General features: G+C 47.6%; 1 protein-coding gene across 1 annotated transcript in view; it reads left to right on the top strand.

Moving 5' to 3' along the window:
- The window catches only part of LOC136626792 (alpha-2-macroglobulin-like protein 1), a 150899-nt gene that overhangs the window by 42203 nt on the left and 88137 nt on the right, over window positions 1–20559 (top strand). Inside the window, exons 6-10 of the mRNA XM_066601798.1 lie at window positions 1556–1640; window positions 1813–1951; window positions 3106–3220; window positions 17292–17404; window positions 18196–18360. Of these exons, the coding sequence (XP_066457895.1) occupies window positions 1556–1640; window positions 1813–1951; window positions 3106–3220; window positions 17292–17404; window positions 18196–18360 (617 nt within the window). The remainder of the gene's footprint in view (window positions 1–1555; window positions 1641–1812; window positions 1952–3105; window positions 3221–17291; window positions 17405–18195; window positions 18361–20559) is intronic.

The following is a 20559-nucleotide window of genomic DNA, read 5'->3' as shown; positions in this document are numbered from 1 at the left end:
CCAACTGCGTATATTCAATCAATAATATATGTCTTCTGGCCCTGCCTACACAATTCTGTCCCTGTAGTATTACTGCAGGGCGCAATGCTCTGCACGGCCGATATACCAAAAAAAAAAAAAGTGCAACACTGCAAAAAGCAGCCTCCACAGTACTGCACACGGTTAGATGTGGCCCTAAGAAGGACCGTTGGGGTTCTTGAAGCCTACAATCACTCCTAACACTCTCCCTGCCTAACCACCACTTCTGTCCCTGTAGTATTACTGCAGGGCGCAATGCTCTGCACGGCCGATATACCAAAAAAAAAAAAAGTGCAACACTGCAAAAAGCAGCCTCCACACTACTGCACACGGTTAGATGTGGCCCTAAGAAGGACCGTTGGGGTTCTTGAAGCCTACACTAACTCCTAACACTCTCCCTACAGCAGCTCCAACACGATAGCATTGTCCCTCAGCTATGTTACAACGCATCTGTGGCGAGCCGCGGGAGGGGCCGATTTTTATACTCGGGTGACACCTGATCTCGCCAGCCACTCACTGCAGGGGGGTGGTATAGGGCTTGAACGTCGCAGGGGGAAGTTGTAATGCCTTCCCTGTCTTTCAATTGGCCAGAAAAGTGCGCTAACGTCTCAGAGATGAAAGTGAAAGTAACCCGAATATCGCGTGGTACTCGCCTCTAGTAACGAGCATCTCGAACACGCTAATACTCGAACGAGTACGTTCGCTCATCTCTAATGGTTATGCTTCTGTTAACCAGGGTGACGATCTTTATCTCAGATGTCCTGGTTGTATTGGGCCCTCCTTGCCCCACCTGAATTGTTGACCAGGGACCTGGCTGCCTGTAACCCCTCCTGGAGCCTCTTGATGGCGCCACTGGCCTCACAGTACTCCTGGATTCTTGCAGTGATACTGGAAGCAAAGCTGCTTACATACTCAAGGGACTGCATTATCCACCGGTCTACCCCATAAGCACTTGACCTGGCTTCAGGAGGGCCATTACTGGAGCTGCTTGCAGCCAAGGCACCGGAGGGCCGCTGTCCCTCACTCTGATTAGCCTGATGGCCACCTTGGGTGGTCCCCAAGAGGGCTGCAGAAGACACATCACTGTGTCTATGGCTCGATATCCTGAGTCTCTACACGGTAGCCAGTTACAATACATCCCCACCCTCTTCCGGCTTGCCCCAAAGAGTGGGGGTAGTAGGCCTCCCTCTAACCATAGTCCAGAAACTTACTTTCCCCTGAGTAAGAGAAAACAATTGTCCCAGGCCTTGGAAGTAACAGAGAGAGGCTTGAAATTGCAATCGACCAATACTGAACCACACATGCCCAAAGGAAGTCAGACGGTGGATACAGCAGCTCAGCAGTCCTATGTAACACCACAGATAACACACAGTGATAAGTCTCTGAGTACAGATAATGTAGTGGATGTGTCCTGCAGTCCTATGTAACACCACAGATAACACACAGTGATACCTTTCTGAGTACAAATAATGTAGTGGATGGTTACTACAGTCTTTTGCTGTGTTTTCTATTTAACTTCCTTCTTTTCTTCCCTCAGTCCTTCCTAAGTTCGATGCACATATTGATTGTCCATCCTCTCTCTCGATCATGGATGAAAAAGTCCCCATGTCGGTGTCAGGCCTGTAAGTTATACATTTTGAATTGCAGTCCAGAAAATGTCATTTCTCTAGATTCGTATTTCCTTATGTTCCCCCAGACTATTCTCTGTGTTGTGTCTTCAGGACTCCCATTGTTGTCCTCAGCTGTTATATTAATGGTTGTCCTTTTCCCTCTTCCCTCTCATCTATGTTATAGATACACATACGGAGAAAGAGTGCCGGGAAACGCGACCATTACAATCTGTCAAAAGAAGAGACCATTGCGGTGGGGGTGGAGATCAGAGGACAAAGAAGGCGGCAAGAAAGGAAACCTCTGTCATACCCATGCTGCCAAGGTAAGGGGGCCAAAGAGTGAGCAGCTCTACTGTAACGGTTGGTTGGTACCTGCCCAGTGGCAGGTTAGGTGATAGTGATGATAGATGGGGGCAGCCCTTTTTACCAATTAATTTTACTAAACGTAACCCATATTTTACGTGTTGCTTCATTAAATTGCATAATAACTCAGCATAAACTCTCTTAAAGTGACAGTACTCTATCTACTGCAACTGAAAATAACCATTTCACACCGACACATACATCACCTTCACTTCCTCTTGGCAGCCTCAAGGCAAATGACGTTTCCCATGACTATCCGGCATCTCTTGACTGCAACATAACTGTTACATCTGGGGTTACTGGCTGAAATGTATCAACCCAGCTGGTAATAAGTCAAAAGGCCGGTGCAGGTTTCTATTTTAAATTAATGGGCAGTAAAATATAAATGGTGGCTTAGATCACCTCCAGCCATGCAGGAACTCCACAGCATCTAGTATATCACTCACTTTCTTTGTCTCCAATTCAGCCGATGCTGCAGTACTCAATGGTTATGACCCCTGACTCTCCTCACCGCTATTGAGAGCAGTATTAATATTAGGGGCATTGTTATTATTAGGGGCACTGTTACTACTGGGGGCACAATTACTATTGGGGCCACAGGGGTTACTATTACTGTTGGGGCCGCTACTGGGGGCACTGCAGGTAGAGAGAGTCGCAATGGTTTGGCTGGTCCTATATTTGGCACCACTATTCCAGGGCTCTCTGATAGTCTACTAGGGGGGAAAGCATGCAGAGCTTCCCAGTTACACTACAATGATGAGAGCCAAATATAAAGGCCAGGTAGAATACATAAGAGCTTGACTGCTATTGGTAACCTCTTGGGTCACCTGAACATTAGGTAGAGAAGGGTCCTTCCTTAGGAGGGTCTAGCCTGTCAGCTGGTGATCCTGGGGGGCACCAATAAAATGCCCATTTTTCCCGTAATTGTAAGGGCAGGGGCATACAGCTGCAATTAAATGGAAAAATTGTGAGTTTTAGTTGCCAGGATCACATGACTAATGTTGCAGTGCTTCCATTAATACCGAATCTCAGAAATCATTGCTGTTGATCGATCCAGATCAGTCAGTGCAGAGGATGGACTCTGAGGCCCTGACATCATTCCTTCTCTCCACAGATCGACAGCTCCGGGAAGCTACAGTTAGTGGTGGAATTATCACATTTTGACCTGCGAAGTATATACTACGAAAGAGAACTTGAGGTGGAGGCATCCGTGGAGGAGGAAGGGACAGGTAATAAGTTACTATTGATGATCACAGGGTGCATGCCCCAAGTAATCCTACAACTTTTTGTATTTTATGTACTCCCTTATGACACAAGGTCTGTAAAATTCTGATTTATTAAACCACATTAATTATCCTACACGGTCAACGCCATCAGAAAAAAAAACAAAATAGCACTTGAATTGTCCTTTTTTGGTCACCCCATCTACATGAAAATATGTAATAAGCGATCAAATAGTCATATGAACCCCAAAATAGGACCAGTAGAAATGACTGCTCATCTGGCCAAAAAATACAAGCCTTCGCACATCTGCACCAACTGAAAACTAAAAAAAGTTTTTGCGGTCAAGAGATTGTAGCAATGATGTTTTTTAAAGATTTCAATTTTTTAAGTAGTACAACAAAAAAAACAATATAAGTTTAGCATCACCATAATTGTGCTAACCCATAGAATATAGTTATTGTGTCACTTGAACTTCAGTGTATACGCCATTAAAACAGGAACCCCCACAAGAGATGGTGAAATTGCATTTTTTTTCCCCATTTGACTCCAATTGTTCATTAGATTATACGGCATGTTAAATGGTACCATTAAGAAATACAAGTTGTCCTGCAAAAACCAAGTCCTTAGGGCTTATTCCTATGAGTGTATATTGTCCCCTCCCCACCCCTTATCCACCCCTTGTCTGCAGCTGGACCCTCCCACTCCCAATGCAAACAGCCGGAGGGGAGGAGAGAGGCAGAGAGTCAGCGAGCGGGAGCGAAGACAGCTTAGATGGTAGCGTATATCGGCCGGCAGTGAAAATGTCAGCCAATATACGCTCATGGGAATAAGCCCTTAGTCAAATACATCAATTGAAAACCAAAAAAGTTATACATTTTTTGAAAGTGGGGAGTATAAACAATAATGAAATAACAAAAAATGGTTGTTTCATCAAAAGGCTAAGTCAAGATTCTTGGCTTTGAACTAAGAGCAAAAGCTTGTTTTTAGCCCTGAAGCTACAGCTGGCTGTGTGAGAAGAGAGCAGGAATACTGAATTTATGGCTATGACTTCAGCCTGGGTGCAGAGCAGAGTGAGGGAGGGGCAGCAGAAAACAACCGGTGATTAGAGATGAGCGAACGTACTCGTCCGAGCTTGATACTCGTTCGAGTATTAGCGTGTTCGAGATGCTCGTTACTCGTAACGAGTACCACGCGATGTTCGGGTTACTTTCACTTTCATCTCTGAGACGTTAGCGCGCTTTTCTGGCCAATTGAAAGACAGGGAAGGCATTACAACTTCCCCCTGTGACGTTCAAGCCCTATACCACCCCCCTGCTGTGAGTGGCTGGGGAGATCAGGTGTCACCCGAGTATAAAAATCGGCCCCTCCCGCGGCTCGCCACAGATGCGTTCTGACATAGCTGAGGGAAAGTGCTATCGTGTTGGAGCTGCTATAGGGAGAGTGTTAGGAGTTATTGTAGGCTTCAAGAACCCCAACGGTCCTTCTTAGGGCCACATCTAACCGTGTGCAGCACTGTGGAGGCTGCTTTTTGCAGTGTTGCACTTTTTTTTTTTTTGTATATCGGCCGTGCAGAGCATTGCGCCCTGCAGTAATACTCCAGGGACAGAAGTGCTTAGGCAGGGAGAGCGTTAGGAGTGTTTTAGGCTTCAAGAACCCCAACGGTCCTTCTTAGGGCCACATCTAACCGTGTGCAGCACTGTGGAGGCTGCTTTCTGCAGTGTTGCACTTTTTTTTTTTTGGTATATCGGCCGTGCAGAGCATTGCGCCCTGCAGTAATACTCCAGGGACAGAAGTGTGGAGGCAGGGACAGAAGACATATTATTGATTGAATATAGGCAGTGGGCCTTTTCTAAAAAATATTGGTCAAAAAATCTATTTGGCCTGCCTGTGACTGTGCTCAGTGTTCTGGGTCTGTCTGTGCTGGGTGTAGTAGTTCTACAAAGTCATACGCAGCCAGCTAAGTGTTACAGCAGGCTTGCGCCAAATTATTTCCTAGCGTTCCGTAAGCGAAGTCAGCCTCCAACCACAGGCCAATAAGCGGCACATTTAATTACAGCGTACTGCTTCTGCATTACTGATAATACAGCATGCTGAGGGGTAGGGGTAGGCCTAGAGGACATGGACGCGGCCGAGGACGCGGAGGCCCAAGTCAGGGTCTGGGCACAGGCCGAGCTCCTGATCCAGGTGTATCGCAGCCGACTGCTGCGGGATTAGGAGAGAGGCACGTTTCTGGCGTCCGAGGGAGGAGCGCACAGAGGATTCAGAGGAAGAGCAGCTGGACAATGAGGTGACTGACCCCACCTGGTTTGCTAAGCCTACTGAGGACAGGTCTTCAGAGGGGGAGGCACGGGCAGGAGCAGGGCAGGTTGCAAGAGGCAGTGCGGTGTCCAGGGGTAGAGGCAGGGCCAGACCGAATAATCCACCAACTGTTTCCCAAAGTGCCCCCTCGCGCCATGCCACCCTGCAGAGGCCGAGGTGCTCTAAGGTCTGGCAGTTTTTCACTGAGAGTGCAGACGACCGACGAACAGTGGTGTGCAACCTTTGTCGCGCCAAGATCAGCCGGGGAGCCACCACCACCAGCCTCACCACCACCAGCATGCGCAGACATATGATGGCCAAGCACCCCACAAGGTGGGACGAAGACCGTTCACCGCCTCCGGTTTGCACCGCTGCCTCTCCCCCTGTGCCCCAACCTGCCACTGAGATCCAACCCCGCTCTGAGGACACAGGCACTACCGTCTCCTGGCCTGCACCCACACCCTCACCTCCGCTGTCCTCGGCCCCATCCAGCAATGTCTGTGAGTGCAGCGTCCAGCCGTCGCTAGCGCAAGTGTTTGAACGCAGGTACGCCGCCACGCACGCTCAAGCGTTAAACGTGCACGTAGCCAAATTTATCAGCCTGGCGATGCTGCCGTATAGGGTTGTGGAAACGGAGTCCTTCAAAAGTATGATGGCGGCGGCGGCCCCGCGCTACTCAGTTCCCAGTCGCCACTATTTTTCCCGATGTGCCGTCCCAGCCCTGCACGACCACGTCTCCCGCAACATTGTACGCGCCCTCACCAACGCGGTTACTGCCAAGGTCCACTTAACAACGGACACGTGGACAAGCACAGGCGGGCAGGGCCACTATCTCCCTGACGGCACATTGGGTGAATTTAGTGGAGGCTGGGACCGAGTCAGAGCCTGGGACCGCTCACGTCCTACCCACCCCCAGAATTGCGGGCCCCAGCTCGGTGCTGGTATCTGTGGCAGTGTATGCTTCCTCCACTAAAGCACCCTCCTCCTCCTCCTCCAACACAACCTCTGTCTCGCAATCAAGATGTGTGAGCAGCAGCGAGTCGGCAGCAGTCGGTGTCGCGCGGCGTGGCAGCACAGCGGTGGGCAAGCGTCAGCAGGCCGTGCTGAAACTACTCAGCTTAGGAGATAAGAGGCACACGGCCCACGAACTGCTGCAGGGTCTGACAGAGCAGACCGACCGCTGGCTTGCGCCGCTGAGCCTCCAACCGGGCATGGTCGTGTGTGACAACGACCGTAACCTGGTGGCGGCTCTGCAGCTCGGCAGCCTCACGCACGTGCCATGCCTGGCCCACGTCTTTAATTTGGTGGTTCAGCGCTTTCTGAAAAGCTACCCACGCTTGTCAGACCTGCTCGGAAAGGTGCGCCGGCTCTGCGCACATTTCCGCAAGTCCCACACAAACGCTGCTGCCCTGCGCACCCTGCAACATCGGTTTAATCTGCCAGTGCACCGACTGCTGTGCGACGTGCCCACACGGTGGAACTCTACGCTCCACATGTTGGCCAGGCTCTATGAGCAGCGTAGAGCTATAGTGGAATACCAACTCCAACATGGGCGGCGCAGTGGGAGTCAGCCTCCTCAATTCTTTTCAGAAGAGTGGGCTTGGTTGGCAGACATCTGCCAGGTCCTTGGAAAGTTTGAGGAGTCTACCCAGGTGGTGAGCGGCGATGCTGCAATCATTAGTCACCATTCCTCTGCTATGCCTCTTGAGAAGTTCCCTGCAAAGCATAAAGGCAGACGCTTTGCGCTCGGAAACAGAGCCGGGGAAAGACAGTATGTCGCTGGATAGTCAGAGCACCCTCCTGTCTATATCTCAGCGTGGTGAGGAGGAGGAGGAAGATGAGGAGGAGGGGGAAGAGACAGCTTGGCCCACTGCTGAGGGTACACATGCTGCTTGCCTGTCATCCTTTCAGCGTGTATGGTCTGAGGAGGAGGAGGAGGAGGAGGAGGATCCTGAAAGTGATCTTCCTAGTGAGGACAGCCATGTGTTGCGTACAGGTACCCTGGCACACATGGCTGACTTCAGGTTAGGATGCCTTTCTCGTGACCCTCGCGTTACACGCATTCTGGCCACTACGGATTACTGGGTGTACACACTGCTTGACCCACGGTATAAGGAGAACCTTTCCACTCTCATACCCGAAGAGGAAAGGGGTTTGAGAGTGTTGCTATACCACAGGACCCTGGCAGACAAACTGATGGTGAAATTCCCATACGACAGCGCTAGTGGCCGAAGGCACAGTTCCGAGGGCCAGGTAGCAGGGGAGGTGCGGAGATCAGGCAGCATGTACAGCACAGGCAGGGCAACACTCTTTAAGGCCCTTGACAGCTTTATGGCTCCCCAGCAAGACTGTGTCACCGCTCCCCAGTCACGGCTGAGTCGGCGGGAGCACTGTAAAAGGATGGTCAGGGAGTACGTAGCCGATCGCACGACCGTCCTCCGTGACGCCTCTGCCCCCTACAACTACTGGGTGTCGAAGCTGGACACGTGGCCTGAACTCGCGCTGTATGCCCTGGAGGTGCTTGCTTGTCCTGCGGCTAGCGTCTTGTCAGAGAGGGTGTTTAGTGCGGCTGGGGGAATCATCACAGATAAGCGTACCCGCCTGTCAACCGACAGTGCCGACAGGCTAACACTCATCAAGATGAACAAAGCCTGGATTTCCCCAGACTTCTCTTCTCCACCAGCGGACAGCAGCGAAACCGAAGCAATACGTAGGTTGCACCCGCGGATGGAAGCATCGTTCTCTATCCCCATCAAAAACGGGGACCTTTTTGATTCATCAATCTGTGTATAATATTCCTCCTCCTCCTCCTGCTCCTCCTCCTGAAACCTCACATAATCACGCCGAACGGGCAATTTTTCTTAGGCCCACAAGGCTCAGTCATATAATTTTTATAAACAATTTTTATATGTTTCAATGCTCATTAAAGCGTTGAAACTTTCACCTCAACCAATTTTTATTTTAACTGGGCTGCCTCCAGGCCCAGTTACCAATTAAGCCACATTAACCAAAGCGATTAATGGGTTTCACCTGCCCTCTTGGTTGGGCATGGGCAATTTTTCTCAGGTACATTAGTACTGTTGGTACACCAATTTTTGGGGGCCCTCGCCTACAGTGTAATCCAATTAATATTTTGCCCACCTGCATTACAGCTGACGTAACATCAGCTGTGTTGGGCACTGCAATGGGATATATTTATGTACCGCCGGTGGGTTCCAGGGAGCCACCCATGCTGTGGGTCCACAGGGAGTTGTAACTGCATGTGTCCACTTCTAAAGAACCCCAGTCTGACTGGGGCATGCAGTGTGGGCCGAAGCCCACCTGCATTAAACATGACATTCTTACCTCAGCTGTCATGGGCAATGCAATGGGATATATTTATGTACCGCCGGTGGCTTCCTGGCACCCACTTATGCTGTGGGTCCACAGGGAGTTGTAACTGCATGTGTCTACTTCTAAAGAATCCCGGTCTGACTGGGGTATGCAGTGTGGGCCGAAGCCCACCTGCATTAAACATGACATTATTACCTCAGCTGTGATGGGCAATGCAATGGGATATATTTATGTACCGCCGGTGGCTTCCTGGCACCCACCCATGCTGTGGGTCCACAGGGAGTTGTAACTGCATGTGTCTACTTCTAAAGAATCCCGGTCTGACTGGGGTATGCAGTGTGGGCCGAAGCCCACCTGCATTAAACATGACATTATTACCTCAGCTGTGATGGGCAATACAATGGGATATATTTATGTACAGCCGGTGGGTTCCAGGGAGCCACCCATGCTGTGGGTGCACACGGAATTCCCATTGCGGAGTTGTACCTGGCTGTGACTATTTATAAAAAACCGCGGTCTGACTGGGGCATGCAGACACCTTGACAGAATGAATAGTGTGTGGCACATAGGTTCCCCATTGCTATGCCCACGTGTGCAGCTCCAGATGGAGGTGGCACAGGATTGGATTTCTCATTGCTTCTGTACAGCATTGAGGACTATCGCCCCGCCCCTTTTAAAGAGGGTCGCTGCCTAGCCGTGCCAACCCTCTGCAGTGTGTGCCTGCTTTTCCTCTGGCAGACGCACTTATAAATAGACATGAGGGTGGCGTGGCATGAGGGCAGCTGAAGGCTGGGCAGGGACAGTTTGGTGTGCGCTGTGGACACTGCGTCGTGGGGGGGGGGGGTTTGGGCAGCATGTAACCCAGGAGAAGTGGCAGCGGAGTGTCATGCAGGCAGTGATTGTGCTTTGTTGGAGGTAGTGTGGTGCTTAGCTAAGGTATGCATTGCTAATGAGGGCTTTTCAGAAGTAAAAGTTGTTGGGGGGAGGGGCCCACTCGTGCCGCTATTGTGGCTTAATAGTGGGATCTGTGAACTTGAGATGCAGCCCCACATGTAGCCCCTCGCCTGCCCTATCCGTTGCTGTGTCGTTTCCACCACTTTCTTGAATTGCCCAGATTTTCACAAATGAAAACCTTAGCGAGCATCGGCGATATTCAAAAATGCTCTTGTCGCCCATTGACTTCAATGGGGTTCGTTATTCGAAACGAACCCTCGAGCATCGCGAAAAGTTTGTCTCGAGTAACGAGCACCCGAGCATTTTGGTGCTCGCTCATCTCTACCGGTGATCCTTTCCCGTCTGTCATGGAATTATTATTATTTTATCATTTCCATTATCAATCAGAGAGCATATTTACTCTGTGATAGTTACATATCGGGTCTATTTCATTCCCAGGAAAGGAGTAAGAAGCGAAGTACTTGCTAATCCAATCACTCCTCTAGGCTTTCAACCCTGCAGATGCTGCATTCGCTGCTGACTGCTGCATCTAAGTGTTTGTGTAGGAAAGGAAAAAATAAAAGCTTAAAAGTTTTTTCCTTTACAAAATGCTTTGAAGGGAACCGGTGATCACATTTTACAATGCAATCCACCAAAATGGGACGTTTAGATGGAGTGATTATTGTACAAAAAAAATCATTCAAATGAGTGAAAGTAAATGGATTGTTCAGTCTAAATGCCAGACAACAACTGAATGACGAGAATCGTTCCCTTTCCGTTGGCTGCATGGTTTCTGCAGGCATAAAAATCATCGCTGGTTGTTTAAATGAGCCAACAATGCATTTCCCTGTCTAAACAGGCTGCACAAGAGTGAATGAGAGCGCTGACATCACTCGATAACTCAAAAGAGAATCAGCTCATCTAATGGGACCCTAAGGCCTTCCTCACACTGGAGTTTGCAAAAACGCTGTATTTTTGAATGCTGCATTTACTGAGGTTTCAGCAGCATTCTCATGCATTTTTGACAATGTTTTGGCTGCGTTTTCAGCACAGCTGAAAATGAAGCCAAGGAGGCTGAATGTCAGAACTGAGCTAACTGCATACCATGTTTCCCCAAAAATATGACCCTATCATATTAATTCTTGCCCAAAAAGAGACACGGGCTCTTATTTTCAGGGAATGTCTTATACTCACCTAGCAGGCGCCGTCTGAGTCCCTCCCACTCTTCTCCGGGATTCCTCCAGGCTACTGTGCACTTGTGAGCACTGATAGAGCATCTCTTGCTGGTAACAGGGTTTGAAAACCCCGCCTCCAGCAAGAGATTGCTCTAATTGGTTCTCAAGCGTCGCAGCTCAGCCAATCAGAGCCAACACTCGATGCACCAATCAAAACCATTCATTGCTAAGTGAGTATTGCTTTTTTCACATAGTGTAGTTAGGGCTCAGCAACCTGCGTTTAACACTTTCATAAACCCAGTACCAGGTTGTACCGCATTATCAGGCAGTGCTGACAAGGCTGCCTATTCATTTCAATGTGCGATGCACAGCGTTTAAAAATGCTGAAACGCCCCAAAAAAGAACAGATATCACTTCAAAAATGCTGCGTTTTAATGCTTGTCTGAGAAGCCCCATTGAAGCGAGGGAGGCCCAAACCTTTTAACAGAGCTGCTGATGAGATTTCCTCTCCCCCACAGGCATTTAGCAGGCGCTTTGAACCCCCCATTAAAAATATTGCACTAAGCCTCCACTCATTTCAATGGGGTTTCTCAGATGAGCATTTTAGCACAGCTTTTTTCATAATGCGTGCTGAAACGGGCGCTGTATGTTTTATCTTCAGCATTGCAGCACATTTTTGATCCTCTACATCGCTGATTAAAGTGAATGGGGTGCGCTACAATGCCACCAGAAGGGGAAAAAACTAATAGTGACGTCATCAACTTACTTTGCCTGCATTTGTTACTGCATAAAAACACAGGCAAACGCTCACAAAAATGCTGTAAAGCGCTGTGTTTTTCCAAATGCTTGTATCAGAGTGGCCAATGTGGATAAATGTAAGGTTCTGCACATGGGCAGGAAAAACGGATGTCACCAATATACACTAAATGGGGTACTGCTAGGGAAAAGTGATATTGGAAAAGACCTGGGGGTACTAGTGGATTGTAGATTAAACTGGAGTAACCAATGCCAGACAGCTGCTGCAAAAGCTAATAAAGTCTTGGGGTGCATTAAAAGAGGTATAGGGGCGAAGGATGAGAACATTATCCTCCCACTATATAAGGCACTTGTCAGGCCTCACATGGAATACTGCGTACAGTTCTGGACACCGGTGCTCAGGAAAGATGTTGCAGTGCTGGAGGGGGTTCAAAGAAGGGCAACTAAATTAATAAACGGAATGACGGGACTGGAATACCCAGAGAGGCACCAAAACTGGGATTATTTACTCTGGACAAAAGACGGCTAAGGGGCGACCAAATAACCATGTATAAGTACATGAGGGGACGATACAAGGATCTCCGCCATGATCGGTTTATACCCAGGACTGCGACAGTAACAAGAGGGCATCCACTACGTTTAGAGGAAAGCAGGTTTCATCACCAACACAGAAAAGGGTTCTTTACTGTAAGAGCAGTGAGACTGTGGAACTCTCTGCCTGAGGAAGTGGTGATGGCAGAATCCATAAAGGAGTTTAAAAGGGGACTTGATGTCTTTCTAGAACAGCAGGATATTACAGGATATAAATCTTAGGTTAATTGTTAATCCAGGTATACAGGCAGGTAGGAAATATTAGGGGTTGATCCAGGGAACAGTCTGATTGCCATTAGGAAGACGGGAAGGAATTTTTCCCCCAAAAGGGCTAATTGGCTTCTGCTCTTGTTTTTTTTTTTACCTTCCTCTGGATCAACAACATAGGAGGATAAACAGGCTGGACTAGATGGACATTGTCTTCATTCAGCCTTACATACTATGTTACTATCTCTAACACTCAGATTCTTTCCATTCATCCATTTGCTACTGTAGCCTTTCTGCAACAGATGCGATCCATTCACCTTGGTATTCTTCCTTTGTGGTAGCCTGAAGATCATGTGCAAAAAACTATCTCACATTTCCTTTTGTGACAGGATCACACTGCACACTCACACTCCAGACACCAGTTGACCATTTACATGCAGATTTATTTTCCAAAAACATACTATCTGCCCTTCTTGGCCAGTGAAGAAGGGCATAGTGACATAATATGTTAGGCTGAAAGAAGGCAATGCTCGTCTAGTTCGGCCTGTTTCCACCCCTCCTTGTGGATCCAGGGAAAGGCAAGAAAAAACAAAAAAACCCAATGAGGCAGAAGCCAATTTAGCCCATTTGACGGTAAAATTGTTCCTGACTCCATAATGGCAGTCAGAATAATTCCTGCATCATCGTATGAAAGTTGCTACCTAACTCCAAGATCCGTGTCAATAACCCCTTTGGTTATTTAATATCCATATCCTGTAATATCATAGCGCTCTAAAAAGACATCTAGTCCCTCTTAAACTCCCCTATGGATTTTGCCATCACCACGTTCTCAGGCAGAGGGTTCCACAATCTCACTGCTCTTACAGTAAAGAACCCCTTTCTGTGTTGGTCATGAAACCTGCTTTCTTATAGACGTAGCGGATGCCCTCTTGTTACCGTCACAGTCCTGGGTATAAACAGATCATGGGAGAGATCCTTGTATTGTCCCCTCATGTATTTATAGATAGTTATTTGGTCGCCCCTTAACGATCTTTTTTCAGGGTGAATAATCCTTATTTTGATAACCTCTCTGGGTATTCCAGTCCTCCCATTCTGTTTATTAATTTAGTTGCCCTTTTTTGAACATCCTCAAGCACTGCAACATCTTTCCTAAGTCCTGGTGTCCAGAAGTGTACAGAGTATTCCATGTGGGGCCTGACAAGTGCCTTATATAATGGAAGGATAATGTTCTCATCCTTCGCCCCTATACCTCTTTTAATGCACCCTGAGACTTTATTAGCTTTTGCAGCAGCTGACTGGCATTGATTGTTCCAGTTAAGTCTACAGTCAACTAGTACCCCCAGGTCTTTTTCCATCTCACTTTTCCCTAGCAGTACCCCATTTAGTGTATATTGGTGGTATCCGCTTCTCCTGCCCATGTGCATAACCTTTATCAATATTGAACTTAATTTGCCATTTTTCAATTATCATAGCCTCAGGGAAGGACAGATAATTTTGTAAGACATAGGTTTTTTTTTACCTTTTCTTTAACCCCTTAAGGACCAGGTTGTTTTGTACTTTAAGGACCAGACACTTTTTAGGGCTTTTACCGATGTGGCAGTTTTACTGCTTCATTTTTTTTCCTTTAGCTACCAAAATTATTTTTGCTGCGTTTTTTTTTCTGTGACATATAGGACTATTTTTTAATATCTTTTTCACTGACTTTTTCTGTTTTTTTTTTTAGTTTTATTGGGGGTAAAATGCTAAAACAAATGATTTTTTTAACATTTATAGTTTTTTTTTAAAATTATTTTTATATTTACACTAAAATAAAGTATGGAAACAGGTTCCTCTATTTATTTCGGACATTTTGATATATAGTATGTATGGTTTTGGTTTAGGCCTCATGTCCACGGGGAAAATCGGGCCCGCTACGGATTCTCCATGGAGAATCTGCAGCGGGTCCCTCCTGCCCCGCGGACATGAGCGCCGAAAAGGAGAATAAATGAGAATAAACTTACCTCCGATCCGCTCCGTTTCTGCTCTTCGCGGCGGCGTCATCTTCTCTCGTCGCGGCCGGATCTTCATTCTTCGGCCCGGCGGATGTGCACGATGACGTCGGTGACGTGCCCCGCGCATGCGCCGGGCCGAAGCAAAATTATCCGGCCGCGGCTGAGAGAAGATGGCGCGGCGCCGAAGAGAAGAAACGGAGCGGGTAAGTAAAATATGATTTTTGTGTCCCGCGGATCCGGACGGCTTCCATAGGCTTCAATAGAAGCCCGCGGGAGCCGTCCCCGCGGGAGACCCGCATGAAAATGGAGCATGGTCCAGATTTTTTCATGCTCCATTTTTTTTTAAATCACTTTTATTGACGATCCGCGGGTATTTATCTACCCGCGGGTGGTCAATGCATCCCTATGGGGTGCGGATCCGCATGTAGGAAATCCGCTGCGGATCCTAAATCCTATTTTCCCCGTGGACATGAGCCCTTATAGGGCGCATATGGCGACGTTTTTTGTTGGCGTCTGCTTTGTGTTATTCTCTTTCTTTTGTATGTATTGTTGTTTTATTGTGTTATTTTGCCTTACTGATGTATGTAATTGTGTTTTTTACTATCTATGTCCCCCATGACGTCATATAAGACCTCTGGGGGACATTCATTTTTTTTCTTTTTTTTTAACTTTATTTGACACTTTCCCACTATAGCTAGGGCGTCTATAGGAGCCCTAGTTATAGGGGAAAGCAACCCCTGTGGTGACATTAGTCACCTGCAGAGCTGCCAGAGTCTTAGTCTGACCCTCCAGCTCTGCATAGCAGGGAATCCCGGGAGGTCACATGACCCCCTGAGGCTCCCGTAGTGAAAGTAAATGTTACTTTCATTTTCCCCATACAGTGCTCATTGAGCACTGTATATCGGGGAGGCAGAAGGCAGGAAGGGTTAAAAACTTAGTGACAGCTGATAACCCGTTCCTGCCTCTGACTGATTGCAGAGGCAGGAGACATAGAGCACCGCCGTATTTTTACTATCGGCGGTGCTCTAAGCCCAGGACCAGCCGCCGTATATATACAGTGACTGGTCCTAAATGGGTTAAAGAGCACTCTATCTGTCCTTCCCAGAGAAGTGAAAATCACTGAATTCTTCGCTCAGATCTGGATTGAGATAGTTTGATCATGCTTAACGCTGAGTGCCAAATTTGTTAGCAGAATATTCAGTAGTTGGTATGTCTTCAGATGGCCAAATTATGAGTTAATATGCTTGAGCGTGGGGAAGCTTACAAATCACACGCACTCTGAATGTGATAGGAAATCAATTGATCGGTTAGTCAATCCACAGAAATATTTTATACAAAGACATTTGAAATGAGGCTAAAACATGCCTCACTTCTAGTAATTATAATTTAATAGAATTAGTTTATTATTAGAGATGAGCGAACGTACTCGGATAAGCACTACTCGTCCGAGTAATGTGCTTTATCCGAGTATCGCTGTGCTCGTCTTGAAAGATTCGGAGAGCGCCGCTGCTGACAGGTGAGTTGCGGCGGGGAGCAGGGGAGAGCGGGCGGGAGAGAAGGAGAGAAAGATCTCCCCTCCGTTCCTCCCGGCTCTCCCCTGCAGCTCCCCGCTCAGCGGCGCTCCCCAAATCTTTCAAGACGAGTACAGCGATACTCGGATAAAGCACATTACTCGGACGAGTAGTGCTTATCCGAGTACGTTCGCTCATCTCTACTTATTATCATTGGTTATTAAAAATTCAAGAAATGCAGTGACGTCTCTCTTTAGAGGCAGGACTTCTCTTAGGCCAATTAAAGCTGTTTCTCATGAGACCTTAGTAAAATGGCCTTGGAAAATGAGCTTGCATTCTTGTGATAGGAACAATAATATGTGCTAAAGAAGAGCAGGTTACAAGACAAAATGGAGGACAGGAAATATTATAGCTTCTCACACAACTAAAAGGTAAATAGTTTACTGAAAAAAATTAAATAAAACCCTTTTCCCCTTACGCAAGGCTTTAAATATTTAAAAAATAAAAACTCTGCACATATTGAGTATTGCCACATCCATAACAACCCGTACCGTAAAAGTATTACATAATTTGTCCAGCAGGGTGAATTCCGTGGGAAAAAAAAACGTAAATGCAAAAATACCAATTTTTTTGTTCCTCTTGCTTCCCCAAAACGGAAATAAAAATTAAAAAGATGTATATACTTCAAAATAGTACCAGTAAAAAGTAGAACTTGATGCCCAGAAGAACTGCATCCATTCACTATCCCTATTTGAGGGAGTTCTTCTGGGCAGTGCCATGCTAGCCACATCACAGACTGCATCATTACGGGGACAGGACCTCTCCTACAGCCTCCATGAGGCTTCAGTAAAATAGTGTCTTGCACACTTCCTCACCTTCCTGGACGTATCTTCCTGGGAAGGTGGATGGCAGCCCCTAACACAATACAGCAGTACTGAGAAACCTAGCACTAACAAACACATTTACCTGCTCCCTGTGTCTGATGAGTCCTGGGCATGGGATAGGGCTAAATGCCAGTGTCCGTCTGGTTTTCTAGTGGTGCCCGCAAGCTCCCACTTCAGTGCTCCCATGTCTTCCTGATGTCCATGAACACTGGTGGTGCCTGAACCTTTTATAGGACCTTCCATCTAATCATAGGACCATCACACTATTTAGCCAGCAGCATGGTGGGTGGTGTAGGGGTCTGAGGATGGGCAGGTGCGATGCTATCTATCCATATCATCTTAGTTGACGCCATTTGTAAAATTTGGGTTGTTTCATCAAGTCTCTTCTTTTCCTCAGAAGTAAAATTTAGCGCTCCTAAAAAGACAATCCGCATCCGATCCCAGCTCACCAAGCTGTCATTCAAAGACTGCAAGAAGTACTACCAGCCCGGGGCTCTGTATTCATGTAAGGTGAGTGCACAGCGGCTTCAAAGAGCATATCCCACTCTAGAGGACGTATCTTGTCCTGCATTTCACAAATAACCCACTGATGTGAATGAACACTATGTAATGCTTCATTTCCCCCTATAGGAAAGCCCCAAGGAACTTAAAGGGGTTGTCCCGCGGCAGCAAGTGGGTCTATACACTTCTGTATGGCCATAATAATGCACTTTGTAATGTACATTGTGCATTAATTATGAGCCATACAGAAGTTATAAAAAGTTTTTTACTTACCTGCTCCGTTGCTGGCGTCCTCGTTCCCATGGAGCCGACTAATTTTCGCCCTCCGATGGCCAAATTAGCCGCGCTTGCGCAGTCCGGGTCTTCTGCAGTCTTCTATGGGGCCGCTCGTGTAGAATGCAGGCTCCGTGTAGCTCCGCCCCGTCACGTGCCGATTCCAGCCAATCAGGAGGCTGGAATCGGCAATGGACCGCACAGAAGCCCTGCGGTCCACGGAGACAGAGGATCCCGGCGGCCATCTTCAGCAGGTAAGTATGAAGACGCCGGACCGCCGGGATTCAGGTAAGCGCTGTGCGGGTTGTTTTTTTAACCCCTGCATCGGGGTTGTCTCGCGCCGAACGGGGGGGGGGGGGGGTTAAAAAAAAAAAAAAACCCGTTTCGGCGCGGGACAACCCCTTTAAGCATTTACTGTCCCACAGTTATAGCTGATTGGTGAGGAGCCCTGCAGGACATATTGTCCAGAGTCCTTTCTAAGAAGTAGGGCTTGTCTTAATATCGTTTTTGTACTTTCTTGACCACAGTTGGTGCTGGAGTCACATGACGGAAAACGTCTCAGTGATAAAAAGGTTCATCTCCGCATCCTCAAAAAAGGAGGCACTAGGAAAGAAACGTACATAACTGATTCTGCAGGGGAAGTCTCATTCCAGCTCCCTACACCTGAATGGAACGCCTACATATCATTACGGGTAAGTCTAGAGCACCCGCCCACCCTAATCTATCAATCTGACAGTGGCTCACACCACACAGAAGGCTCTGCACTAGGGGTCACCTTTCTGTGACTCTACACCTTATTTCCCTACAGTTTTGTTAAAAAACAACTGCAAGTGATAAAGATAAGTTTATGGCAGATGGGAATTTTGGCAGCTTGCTTTGTTTGGACCTGCAGACATTGTTGCTATCACTGGCATAGTGTTTGGCTTTTGGGGTGGCAGATAGTCTAGGGGACATAATGTTTCTCCTTGTGGAGAGCACCACACAGTTGTACGGACTCTTAGACATCGAGCAATGCTTTTGGGAAAAGTCTGTGCAAATGAGTGATAAAATAATGCATCACAGTGCAACCATTTGGAAGGTAATTACCTTATAAGTCAATGTCCGACCTTCTAATAAGCTTTACAGCATGCCTAGGGTGTAAGCCAATGACTTGAATTAGAGGATGGACAAATTCCGGAGGCAAATTCATTGGCCAATGTACAAACTAATCCCTCACTTTTATATTCAGCTTTTACCATCTGCTTTAGTGTGCAAGGTTGTGTGGTGTGTTTGTGCATTTAATGTGTCAGTTCTGCCTGGTTGCGAGTATCACCCTTTCATGGAGAGCAGGGCCGAGGTTCTAGTATGGGGCAGCCTTTATAGAGGTAATCTCTCCGCTTGTTCGGTAGGACCTCACCATCTACCCTGCAACATAGGGTCAGTTTCCCCAAACCCATGTCTTTGGGTCACGTTCATGTAGGCCCAGTGCTTGTTTGCCCACATAAACGTAGCATATGCTATGCAAGTATGCAAATGCTGTATGTTGACAGTGTTAGTATGTTGGCAAGCAATATGTCTGGTATGTCAGCAGAGAGGGTTATGCGTATTATGTTGTATGGTATGTTATGCAGTAGGTTCCTATGGATTATGTTGGTATGTTAGTGTGTGTGAACAGTGATAGGTTCAGTGTCTGTGCAGGTGGCCAGACATGAGGTGTGGATAGTCCTGTTCTAAGGATATTGTATGTGAACAGTGACAGGTCCAGTGTCTGTACAGGTGGCCAGACATCAGGTGTGGATACTCCTGTTCTAAGTATATGTGGTGTGTGAACAGTGACAGGTCCAGTGTCTGTGCAGGTGGCCAGACATCAGGAGTGGATAGTCCTGTTCTGAGAATGTTGTATGTGAACAGTGACAGGTCCAGTGTCTGTGCAGGTGGCCAGACATCAGGTGTGGATAGTCCTGTTCTGAGGATGGTGTGTGTGAACAGTGACAGGTCCAGTGTCTGTGCAGGTGGCCAGACATCAGGTGTGGATAGTCCTGTACTGAGAATGTTGTATGTGAACAGTGACAGGTCCAGTGCCTGTGCAGGTGGCCAGACATCAGGAGTCAATAGTCCTGTTCTGAGGATGTTGTATGTGAACAGTGACAGGTCCAGTGCCTGTGCAGGTGGCCAGACATCAGGTGTGGATAGTCCTGTTCTGAGAATGTTGTATGTGAACAGTGACAGGTCCAGTGTCTGTGCAGGTGGCCAGACATCAGATGTGGATAGTCCTGTTCTGAGGATGTATGTGAACAGTGACAGGTCCAGTGTCTGTGCAGGTGGCCAGACATCAGGTGTGGATAGTCCTGTTCTGCGGATGTTGTGTGTGAACAGTGACAGGTCCAGTGTCTGTGCAGGTGGCCAGACATCAGGTGTGGATAGTCCTGTTCTGAGAATGTTGTATGTGAACAGTGACAGGTGTAGTGTCTGTGCAGGTGGCCACACATCAGGTGTGGATAGTCCTGTTCTGAGGATGTAGTATGTGAACAGTGACAGGTCCAGTGTCTGTGCAGGTGGCCAGACATCAGGAGTGGATAGTCCTGTTCAGAGGATGTAGTATATGAACAGTGACAGGTCCAGTGTCTGTGCAGGTGGCCAGACATCAGGAGTGGATAGTCCTGTTCTGAGGATGTTGTATGTAAACAGTGACAGCTCCAGTGTATGTGCAGGTGACCAGACATCAGGTGTGGATAGTCCTGTTCTGAGAATGTTGTGTGTGAACAGTGACAGGTCCAGTGTCTGTGCAGGTGGCCAGACATCAGGTGTGGATAGTCCTGTTCTGAGGAGGATGTATGTGCACAGTGACAGGTCCAGTGTCTGTGCAGGTGGCCAGACATCAGATGTGGATAGTCCTGTTCTGAGGATGTGTG

Source organism: Eleutherodactylus coqui, chromosome 4 (genome assembly GCF_035609145.1).
Source record: "Eleutherodactylus coqui strain aEleCoq1 chromosome 4, aEleCoq1.hap1, whole genome shotgun sequence".
In the NCBI taxonomy this organism is placed as follows: Eukaryota; Metazoa; Chordata; class Amphibia; order Anura; family Eleutherodactylidae; genus Eleutherodactylus; species Eleutherodactylus coqui.
Note: the sequence above shows the minus strand (reverse complement) of the source record. Positions and strands in the feature narration are given on the sequence as shown.